The 11,418-nt window shown below is 44.7% G+C and overlaps 2 protein-coding genes across 2 annotated transcripts in view; one reads left to right on the top strand and one right to left on the bottom strand.

Annotated features, from left to right (window-relative positions):
• Positions 1–618: 618 nt before the first annotated feature.
• The window catches only part of T265_07781 (hypothetical protein), a gene marked incomplete at both ends in the record, with an annotated part of 37,014 nt that continues 26,214 nt past the window's right edge, over positions 619–11,418 (bottom strand). Inside the window, 2 exons of the mRNA XM_009173393.1 lie at positions 619–676; positions 1,499–1,594. Of these exons, the coding sequence (XP_009171657.1) occupies positions 619–676; positions 1,499–1,594 (154 nt within the window). The remainder of the gene's footprint in view (positions 677–1,498; positions 1,595–11,418) is intronic.
• T265_14381 (hypothetical protein) overlaps positions 719–11,418 on the top strand; it is a gene marked incomplete at both ends in the record, with an annotated part of 31,725 nt that continues 21,025 nt past the window's right edge. Inside the window, 9 exon segments of the mRNA XM_009173408.1 lie at positions 719–793; positions 1,135–1,309; positions 1,353–1,642; positions 1,651–1,771; positions 3,809–4,059; positions 4,217–4,393; positions 7,954–8,045; positions 9,038–9,173; positions 9,403–9,582. Coding sequence (XP_009171672.1) covers positions 719–793; positions 1,135–1,309; positions 1,353–1,642; positions 1,651–1,771; positions 3,809–4,059; positions 4,217–4,393; positions 7,954–8,045; positions 9,038–9,173; positions 9,403–9,582 — 1,497 coding nt within the window.

Here is an 11,418-nt window from a genome sequence, read left to right as displayed (position 1 = left end):
GAGTGACGATCTAATCTGGCTAAAAAGCCGATCAAAACACGCCGCCATGCTCGGTCAACGGTTGGTTAAAGGTTGAATGGGAAAAAGTCGAAGAGGCTATGCGGTAAGCTCTCAGAACTGTCTCTTCGAAACCGCCTAACCCGAATAAACGAACAGTGGATATCTTTGAGATAACCATGTCTTAATTCTGCTAAAAAAACAACATAGGCGACTTTAATGGTGCGCATAAATCCCTCAAGCACCGGATAATCAAGAACTTGGAGAATGACAGAGAACGCTAGTGGATTACTCAGGCCTGGGAGATGGAGAAGGGTTCCGCTGCAGGCGACAGCCACGCCATATTTCAGCTGATTCGATCAACCGTTCAGCGAAACGGCTTGCGAAAAAGACGCAGCAGCAGTTCACTCATAAGATCGTCGTCTTGGGCGATGGACTGAACACTTCAAAGAACAGTTCAACTGACCTGCTTCAACACTACCTCTGGGGAACAGGGACACTAGCTGGTCGTCAACAACAGAAATCCAGCGTGAGACATCACTCCAACAAACAAACAGCGCACCCGAGCTATCCATATTCCACAACATTGCCGATATCACTTCTCCAGCGATAGAAGGTAAGTCAGTCGTTGACCATTGATGTAGCAGAAGCATTGGTCGGGTCTGGTGGGGACATCGGACTAGCATTGCGGAAAAAGGAAAAAGGAACTCCCCCAACTTGAATGAGTCGCTCGGGCTTCATAAGTTACGCTGGTTTTGACATATCAGAAGACTCTATGCTTCGCAGAGCTCTTTTCGTACTTTTCTGTGTTAAATGGAAGCGACTGGGAGGCGGATATTCTGATGTGGTGACGAAGAATGAAAACGTTGACTGCCGAATTCAGTGTATAGCTTCCTAGTTTTCCAAACTGTTTTTTGCCTCTGATACCGTCTCCCCTGCTCCCCCATATTCCAGTGACGGAAAGAGTTGCAGCTGGAACTAATGTATCCTTGGTGCATGTTTTATGGCTGATAATGTAAACTGAACTGCTCCACGAAAGCACTCCCCTATAAATGTCATTGGGATAAATTATCTCAATATTCGGCTTCTACCGCTTACTGGTTTTCGCTTATTTTTTGCTGTGATCTATCCTTCCAGTATTTCCTTCACAATTTAGCCTTTTTGTTGGCTCCAGCACTCGAGCTTTTGTGTATTATGTCAAAGACTGGAAAAGCACACATTATTGATAAGGCGCAAATTCCTGCAGCAATAAACGACGAGACCGATACGTTACCTAATGTGATTGCCTACAAGCAGCTGGAGTTTGAGGCGGGTGAGGCTGACCATTTTCGGATAAAATATGATTTCTTCGCCAGGTGTACTTCATCAGGCTGCGAATGCTTTCCAGAAACATGTCGAATCAGAAGTCTCTAAGACACATCAGCGTCTGCTAAGTCTGGAGGATGATCTGAAGTACCCATCGTTTTCACCCATGACTTTTCTTAGATTTGCCAATTCTCACTTAGAGAATATGGAACGCACACTTGATACGCTTCTGACACAGTCCACATCAAGTTCAGGAGAAATAACTTCTTCACGAAGGATCCGTGGTTTGGAACTGGAAATCGAAAACAAAGCAAGTTTGCAAACTATCTCGCTTCATGCCGTATTCAGATGAAGCAGATCGATGTCCTCAACTCTCGAAAACAATCACTGTTGTCCAAACTGTCAATGTTGCAAGATACGTCTCTCAGCGATCAGCCCAGCTTGTTGGCGTATTCACAAACCACGGAAAGTAAGTTGTCAGTTGACTGTTCATGGTGCCGCATGTTGATTGAAACCGACTGTTTTACACCAGACCTATGCATGGTCCTTCGATACTGATTATAATTTTTGAAAAAGGGGCGTCAGTTTTCTCAACCACTGTCATCGTACTGGTGTTCAGTGACCACCTAGAGCGCTTTTTCTATTAGCCTGATTAATAGTTGTGAAAGGAAACGGAACCTTACATTTTCTGGATGTATGTAACTACACTTTCTTTCGATTACCTCTTGGAGCAAGTACACCCTCAGCTGAATCTCCATCTAAATCTAATGGGGCTGCACAATCTGACTCCCCTTGCGATGTGAAATTATTTTCCAAAGGACTTCAGTTTTGCAGCAAACTAACCAGAAATTTACGGCATTTAGCGATGATGGCAGGCCTCACAAATGTGTAATTTTGTGTGCGTGGGCCGTTTGGTGGGGACCTAAACCACTTAGTGGATAGAAACCTCTTTGTCAAAGCATCTGTGTCATTGGGAAATCAGCCGACCAAACTTAACCGTTCGGTTGGTACTATCCGCTCAATAGCTATTGGACTACTTGACGCAAAGGCGTTTAAATCGCCGACCAAACTGAAGCGACCAGCCATGTATGTGAACCATTGCCGCCACATAACCGTACTTATCTTTCGTATGTATTATTCTACATCCAGTTGCGCATTTTTGCGTCATATCTCTCGTCTTTGGTAGTTTGAAACGGTGAGTCTGCCGACAATCGATGAAAACACTGGAAATATGGGGATTCTAATCCATTTCACCATCACGGCCAGTAGTTAGGTAGCAAGACATTAACGTTTCAAGTTTCATCGATTAAAAGTACTAGTTTCGTGGACAAAAAGCGTTGTAACAGACGGAGAGCGCCGAACTTTACAGTCCGTCGTGTAAAAGAAGCCAGAGTGAGGTCAGCTCTAGAGTAAGGACAGTTTGAGCCATTGTTGTTGTGCTATGACTGACGTCGCTTCACAAAATAATCTTAGCTTCGGGTTTTCGCTATGTGGAATAACTTGGAAGTCTTGAGAAGGTTAAATTATGGGACCTGTTTCGGGGATATTTCGCGTAATTGATGACCCTCCGTTACGTGCCACAGATGTTGGGCCCTTATCTACGAGCTACACCGCTCGTTCGAATTTTTTCGGAAGTGATCCGCTGATAAAGGCGCTGGTCTGTTCTATGTATCTCACTGCAGCTGCAAGTAAACTGTCGGATGACGTGTGTGGTGGAGTGGTCAGTCAGTCCGGTTACGCTTGGTGACTGCAAACAGAGAACTTTCGTTTCGGACGAAGTCCAAGAATATGCTTGACCTTTCTACCGTGTTTGTCGCCCTTCAATCACAAGATTAATTCATTCATTCATTAGTGCTTTTAACCCTCACAGGGCGTCAGCCTTTAGTATTGAGAAAAGAGCAGACCAAATGGAAGATCCAGGATAGTTAGGTTCAACGACCATCTTATTCAGTAGATTTACTCTCCATTTTTCCTTGGCCCGGACTGCTGAGGCTAATTGACAGAGCATTGGGTCAGTTTCTCTCATTGTATTGGACTGGTTCCTAAATGCTCTTCGGAATTGAAACCTTTATCCCACAAAACCACGGGGTCCATAATCACGTTCTCTACAATGAGAGACCACATCAACTTTACACAAAACTAATTTTCTGCTACCACAGGTTAGCACCAAGATGAATTTAACGCCACAAATCCGCTACGGTGCTTTACTATATGTCAAATTTTTGGGACCCCATGGTCCGCTCAATGAGTAATCCTCTTGAACTACGGGCTCGTTGACAACGCCTCGCTCCAAGTACTAACGGGTAATACTTATATTGGGGTGTAACACTTTATACTTGAGTGATTTTATTGACTTCAGTGGTGCCTCCAAATCAGCGTTCAAGTCTAATCGACGGTTGATGCTGTTGCTCGAACTCAATGTGTCATACCCATTCCAATAGTTTTACATTGCGACTGACGCGCGTGTTGCCATGCTTTTGATTGTAAATTCTCCTTCATCCATTAGGTTCTATCGCTGCCCTCACAACTGCTGCACCGGTGCCCAAACCAACACTCCCCGAGCATAAACGAAAAGGTCCACCCACAATAGTAAAATGTGCGAAATCGCCACCAGTAAAGAAGATCCGCCTCCCTAAACGGCCCATCCGAACTACGAAAAAATTGGATGATGCTAATCTCGAACAGTTTCAGAAACGCTTACGCCGTCAACGACATTTGGATGCATTAGAGCGTCAGCTGGCGAAGGAACATGGTGAGGTAAAAGCTAAGTCCACATTGCATTGCAACTGAAGTTTACCAGATGTCGTTGGCCTTTTCCTGATGTTACTATTTAGGAATTTATCTGGGATCTACCTAAACTGGCAAAGGTCTGGCCGAGACAAATACATCCTCTCTTTACTCTTTTCATTTCCAGGATCCTGACCCCATTCCACCAGATGGGCAACTGGATAAAAATTTCCTTGTACCCGGGCGTATCTGGTCTCGTCTGTTTGAATATCAACGCACAGGAGTGAACTGGTTGTGGCAACTTCATCAGAAACAATGTGGTGGAATACTTGGCGATGAAATGGGTTTAGGCAAAACGATTCAGGTGCGTTCTGTGGATTTTTCTGAAAGTTCACTCATCCAATTCTCGGCACGGAATACTTTTGGGGACCATGATTCCAATACTTTTCACGAAATTTCATTGATGGAAGCAAGTAACCCGTGATTTCCCTTGCTTCCATAGTCAGTGTCCTTTTATTATCTTCCACTGTTTCGTCGTTAGTCGTGCTCAAATTGTCATCACGTACTGAACACTATTTTCAGTAAACTGGTAAGTGTAAATTCAGAGGTAGTCAAGTGTCGTCATGTTGGTCAACTTTCACACCCAACACTGATGGATTAGCTTACATCTCGTAGGTCGCTCAAGATACAGCTCGTATTTGAGACTGCTTACCGACATCCTTCTGCTAATCCAGGCTTAGATCGGTTTGCATGTGCCTTTGAGAGTACTTGATAGCCGTTTTAGGATTATCATTTTATGACATTGAAGGCTTGTTGTATCGTGGGTGGCCGTCTATTGGTTACGCCTGCACTGAGCGTGCCAGACAACGCGATAAGAAGACAGAGGACTTGGGACACGGCTGTAATGTCAGGACAAAACATACAGAGCTTAGTTATCAGTCGCCTAGTCGTTCGCAGTAAATCCACATGAGCGGTTCCATATCGGGACTTTCTTAGTCTGTCGTCGCTGTCAATTTAGTCAACAGGTATATCTTGCTTGAACCTTTCTCATTTTCCGATCCACAGATGTTGCGTCTCCAAAACACGCATACTAGACCTGCCGCTCGGACCGAACCTAGATTTATCGCACTTTGTTCTTCTTTCGTCTCATGGCCCTTGTGTAATGGTCCGTAGTATCTACGGCATGAGAGTTATGCTTAGCTCCAGGTTTGAATGCGTTTGACTGGTTCAATTGAGATCAGTGTATCTCGTCGCAGTAAACGGTGTTTTTTTTGTTGTGTCAGTATGCGCTCCTGCAGATGACAGCTCAGGCTGACGAAGATAGTTTCTATCGATGTTTACCACGGTTGCTTCGGTCAGGGACAAGTACAGGTCTCGTGGTCCTGGAAGTACCTGAGTCGGCCGACTAAGTCCGAGAGAATTCCAGAATAGCGGTTAACTCTGGTTTGGTGTTCAGTGCACAGATACTGGAGAGTGATTCCTTCAATTAAGTGGCGAACACGATTAGTCAGCGCGGACTCTAAGCAAAAGCACTCACCGTGTTACCGGCAGGCCACCAATTACAAGCCAACTCGAGTTGGGCGCACTGTGTGGCGTTCAGTTGTCGATGGAGAACTTCAGTGCAAAATTGTCATTCGGTTTTGAGTACTCCACTCGACTTTGATCCTGGCGCTGTGCAAGAACTCGTTTCGGTTCGCATCCATTTGGGAACACGTGCATTCGTGCATGGCCATTCAGTTTACCTCCAATGTGTCTGTCGCCCAACACTGTTGAACTTATTTGACTGGAAATCTTTCAGGACCAAACAAACACGATGGTAATGAATGTCGATTGCAATGGTAAAAAAGCCACGTTCACAGCTTCTGTGACTGTTTGTTCGAGGTTGCCTGCGCACCAACGAACACAGGATATCGTTATGATCACCAATTCCCATTGACACCAGAAAACATCACCAGCAATAAACGACCACGATGGCCAACGTAGTTTCCTCAAACACCGAGATATGGAGAGTCTAAGGATGGGCATAGAAGACTGGTAGATAGTGAAAGCGGAGTAAGTCTCCGAAAGTGGAGAAAGCTTTCGTACATGAAAAATAGTCGCTGCATACTCCAGCTAATCTGATCAACTAGTCAAGGGACAGTGGACTGAAACGCTCTGGAAAGTGCGGGACCTGAACTCATTCACAAAAACATCGTCTTGAACGATTGGCTAAACACTATTAAGAACGGTTCAGCTGGCTTCAATTTACACAACCCCTGGTAGGATCAGGTGAACCTGAATTGAAATTCGACTCCAGTTTTACACCAGTAACTGAAATCCGGTGTGCGATTTTGTTGCCTCAAGGTAGCGAAGCACCTTTTCTTGACGTTTCGCATCCTGCGTTCTTAAGAGGAATTGAACTCTTTGTGGCTAGCCTGATGAGCTTACTGGAATGAGGATGCCGGATACCGATAGAAACGAGCGCTTCGTTAGTGGTTCCAGTATTCGGTATTCATGCGAAATCCGTAGGGGGATCAGTCTGGCGGCTAGGGTCTCCAAGATTCCTTCTGGTACCATCGTACACAGGTTGATCCTCCTTTGTGAGAGTTAGATTTATGAGAAGCGAGCAGGGTTTTGCGCTGGCCAAGGTTTCTTCTTCACTTTGCGGCTGGCATTGAGCCCATTCTTCCGTCGACCAACAATGGCCGTTTGACTCAATTGTTGCTCAGAAACTTCGGCAGTGCCTTGTGATGTAGGGGGCCCTTTTTAAATTGTTGTCCCTTATGTGGAGTCCGCGTGTACTCCAGCGGAAGTCTCGGGTCCACAACAAACTTCCTCCCGATTTCACCACATTTAGTAGTGTTAGGCAAGGATGCTGTCCTTCTTCAAATTCGAAATCGATGTGCTGCTTGAGTCTTCTTTGTCGGCTTGAAACACTTCGGCAATCGAAATGCTACAGAGGCGTCTGTTTGTAGGCAGTGGGTACCCTAGGGACATTTCCTTCCTTGAGTGAAACAGTTTGGAATTAAAAATTCCAATTAACCTAAGTAATTCAGCTGTGCAGTGTGGTGTACATATTTTACTTGGATAGTATAAAATGCTGCTGCAAAACCGAATGAGGTCATACGGAATTCTGACGCTTGCAGGTGAACTGATCGATGTGGCGGAAAAGTTAGCGTCAGTGCATGGCTTGGAAACGAAGCATGAATGTCCTGTTCAGTCAACTCGATCACGTTGGTTATTGCCTCCACTCGAATGGAAATCCTGAGACAAGGCAAACAGAACTTTAGGGAACCTGACAAACCTAAATTTTGAAGTCATCGGAATCGGGACTAGTTGTTCTCTTGTTGGACCCCTATTTCAGAGAAGTAAATATTGGGATTACCTTATGGTTCTCCCAGAAGGAATTCTTCCAGTAAATTCGGTCACCACTTTTGTTGATCCCTTCAAATCTAAGGTGTCAGGATCCTCCATTGGGGCGTTGTATTGCTCTAACCTCGTCTTATCAAACTGTGCAAAGTGAATCCAACCAATTAGGCGATAAAAAGTAGCGTTCTGTTGTACCAGCTTTTTTCAGTGGTCCATGATGATTTTAATGCACAGCTCTGAGGTCACTCAGTTAGCTCAGAGCACTTGCCACAGCAGTTGATTCAAGCCAAAATGACCTCTCTTTGCACTAGCCTTTCTCGAGGACAGGACGACTGTATATGATCTGAGTTTGTGGTGTAAATTGTAGGGTTTTTGGGTCTTGGTGTTATCCGTCCAAGTAAAACATGGGGAAGTAACTACGAATTTATAGTGTTTTGTGCTTGTGACTGACTAGAGGGGCTGGCGTTGCTGGTTTGCAAATTCCTGTAACTTCAAATTATTTTATTATTGGTGAATCTCCTGTTGCCTACTTCATTCTCCCACAGTCTATCCGTAATTTATCCTTCTCTGTTCTAGATCATTGCTTTTCTCGCTGGACTGCACTACTCGGAGTTTTTGGCGACGAGTAAAAGTGGTCACTTGGGACCTGGACCATCTCATCGGCATAGGTGTGTTTTGCGACTTTGCTCTGCCAGATCTAGGTCGTGTGGCCGTATTATCTGACTAGCTTTCTTATTCGTTCATCTACTTGATAATATTTGTATGTCTCCTATAAAGGTACAGCTAGCCACTATGGGATCATCTGGTTTCTTATTGAGGATACTATCAGGCCAGGTCTGTTAAAATCTATAGGCAGCTTACGACCAATACATGGCACTGATTTCACAACAATCATCCTTGACTGACACTGGTAGCATATGTGTTTGGCCATTCCTTCCGGAAGGAACACCTTTGAGAATCGATAAAAAACCATCGATTCTTGGAGGGCATCACTGCAGACAGAAAATCGAACCGACGAACTAAAAGTAGTCTTTTCCAAGAGGCGATTTTCAACAATGAGAGAGAGCTATGTACCCTGAAGCGCATCTAAAACGAGCACTTGAACAATTGTGTGCGCGTAATCCTGGAAGACGGGTCACATTAAGAATGCCGAAGCGTTTTATGCTATGTTCCCTTTTTCAAATTACATATCTACTAGTTTTCTTTGTATCATTCATGGTTTGAACCGGTATGTTCGTCGTCAACCGTTTTTAAATCTGTTTTCTGTTTCGGCTGACGGTTTTAGTTCACGAACCGTATTGGTTTCATGGGCTTTCAGGATTTGAAATCCCAGCTTATTTTATACCGATGCCTCGGATCATTCCATTCAACTGCACGTTACCGGCAGACTTCACAATCGTCCAACTTGTACTAATCCATGAAAATGAAGCACCGAAAATTGGAAACGGTAGCTTTCTAGAGCTAGCGTGAGATGTACTATTGTCTTTTCTGGAACGGTCTACCAAAAGTGACCTCTTCTTGAAAGCGCTCCGTCTACGCGAGATATTTGTCTCTTTTTATGGCAGCCAAGCATGTCACTAGGCCGTGCTCTAGGAATATGAACCAGCTCCGTGAATTTCGCCTTTCTGCGGTTTTCCTAAATTGTTTCTGCTTTTCGCAGCACGGGCGACTTTGCTTCCGCTCTCATTGTTTGCCCAGCCACGGTGCTACAACAATGGCTGCGTGAATTCCACCAGTGGTATCCGGCTTTGAGAGTGGCGATCCTTCATTCAACCGGATCCGGCTATCAGAAACCGGTGAGTTTGGTGCTTTGTTGGGGCCACTAGTTTCTGTCCTTTTTCAAAGCACTTTATCTCAAATCTGTCTATCCTCACGTTCAACCTTTGGAACAAGAACCCAGTTTTTACCGACTAAGGTTCGTATGATTTCGAGCAGACTGAAACCTCAATTGTTAGGCATTCCATTACATAATGTTCCACGTTCAACTCACGTATCTTATCTAATTTCCGTGTTTCCGTCTTACAGAACAGCCTCATCCGGTCAATGGGTAATCATCCGGGCAGTGTCCTTCTCACAACATACCAGACTCTTGTAACTTACCAGGACGTATTGACGGCGTTGGAACCGTCTTGGACATACCTGATTCTTGATGAAGGTCATAAAATTAAAAATCCAGAAGCTGAAGTGACTCATGCGGTCAAAAGAGTACGTCAGTACTTGTTGGTTGATTCGATATATTGGTCTGAACGATGTCGCTACATTGCTGCCCTCACCATTTTTTCAATTTTTTTTTGGAGACAGCCAAAAGTTTTTTGATGTGGTAAGGCACTGGTTGCACTGATCGCATGTGATTCTGAGAAAATGTAGCGTTGTCATCCAAACCCAGCCGTTTATTGACAGTTTTGGCATTACAGATTGGCATATGCTTCCATCCGTGTCGTGCTACTGCGCGGTACCCAGTAGCATGGATTTGCCTTAGAAGTAGTTGCTCCATGCTGCCTTTCGTCTAACCGGGTAGTGCCCAGTAGAACAAGTTATGCGAGCTTTATACAATGCTTTCGACCCCTTCTCGAGGTCAAACCGACGAACGCTATCGTCCTGAAGTTCAGTCGGTACTTTTTTCCTCTGCGGATGTGCAACAATGGCGTAGGTTTACTATTTTGCGTTAAACATCGGTGGATCATCTGGGCTATGTGGCCTGGAGATTTTTGTCTAGTTTTCATGGATCTTAAAAATCACCAGACAGTTTACACGGGTACAAAAGCCTGCCAGCCATCTTGAAGATTCAATCCATTAGCTCTATAAATACCAGGGAAAACTGACCAACAAAACCAATGGTGGGATGTTCAAAGGTTTTCACCAGACCTATAATTAGCTCTAAAATACCAGGGAAAACTGACCGGCAAAACCAATGGTGGGATGTTCAAAGGTTTTCACCAGACCTATACGTAGTGTTTCATCAAGAAAAATACTTCGACATCTTGAATATTGTTCCAAGTAACAACTGAGGTGACATTTGTACAACCTACTAGGTTGAGGACTACCGTAATAGGGAGAATTAGTTGGGTGTTTTTTTTAGATATGTGAAATTCACACGCATTAATGTGGCAGTAGTCGTGACTTTCTCCTGTTTTGCTGCGCACCACCGGAGTTCCGAATATGGTGGTAATGCGTTGAAGTGCCTGTGGTTTTCCTAAAGTCTGAGTTTAATTGGGTCTGAATGGTTGATTCGGCGATCGTTTGGGTGTTTTTCTTATCACCTATTTGCCCGCACCAACATCTGTTTGTGACTCGCGTCGGTTACGCATGCGAACAAAGAACGCACGTAGTCACAAATAGATTGACATGCCCGGAATGCCGTAATTTTCGCTCGCATCGCCCGTAATGCACAGGTTGGGCGGAGGCTAATCTTTTTTAGTGAATAGGCTGTTTACAAACACCAGAATTTGATGATGTTTAGTGTCAAGTCGAGGCCGAGTTAAAGAGCGTAAATCCACCATGCCGAAAACCGTGTGAGCATCCCCTAACGAGGATCCGATGGAGTGGACAATTGAAAACGATGGTAGTTTAAAGTCATCCGGTCGATTGACATTTCTGAGAAGATCATGTGATGAACCGTGTTTTGGTTTCAGCAATAAATGTGAACAACGAAACGGGATAACACCGTTCCATGCGTTTGTTTCGTGGAGAAATGGTAACTCAGCTATCACTTTAACACCCCGACTAGCCACTCCCTGACTTCGTTATTAGAGGAGGGCAACAACGGTTTTCTCCCCCGAGCAACGTTCTCAGAAATGTGCGGGTCACACCGCTCAGAAGACACCTGACCAGTATCGAACTGCAACTGTTTGCAAAGTGACAGTAATAACACACGGATAAATTTCTTCCTGTGTTGGTCACGATGAACGACTATCCACGTTTTGAGGTCGAGATAGCTCACTGGTTAAGGCATACACTTACTAACCGGTTCGAACTCAAACCCGGCATCTCGACCGCTCCGGTCCAAGCTTGGGCAATCTGACAGTATCCTCCGAGTGACAT

Source organism: Opisthorchis viverrini, assembly GCF_000715545.1.
Source record: "Opisthorchis viverrini unplaced genomic scaffold opera_v5_188, whole genome shotgun sequence".
NCBI lineage: Eukaryota > Metazoa > Platyhelminthes > Trematoda > Opisthorchiida > Opisthorchiidae > Opisthorchis > Opisthorchis viverrini.
Note: the sequence above shows the minus strand (reverse complement) of the source record. Positions and strands in the feature narration are given on the sequence as shown.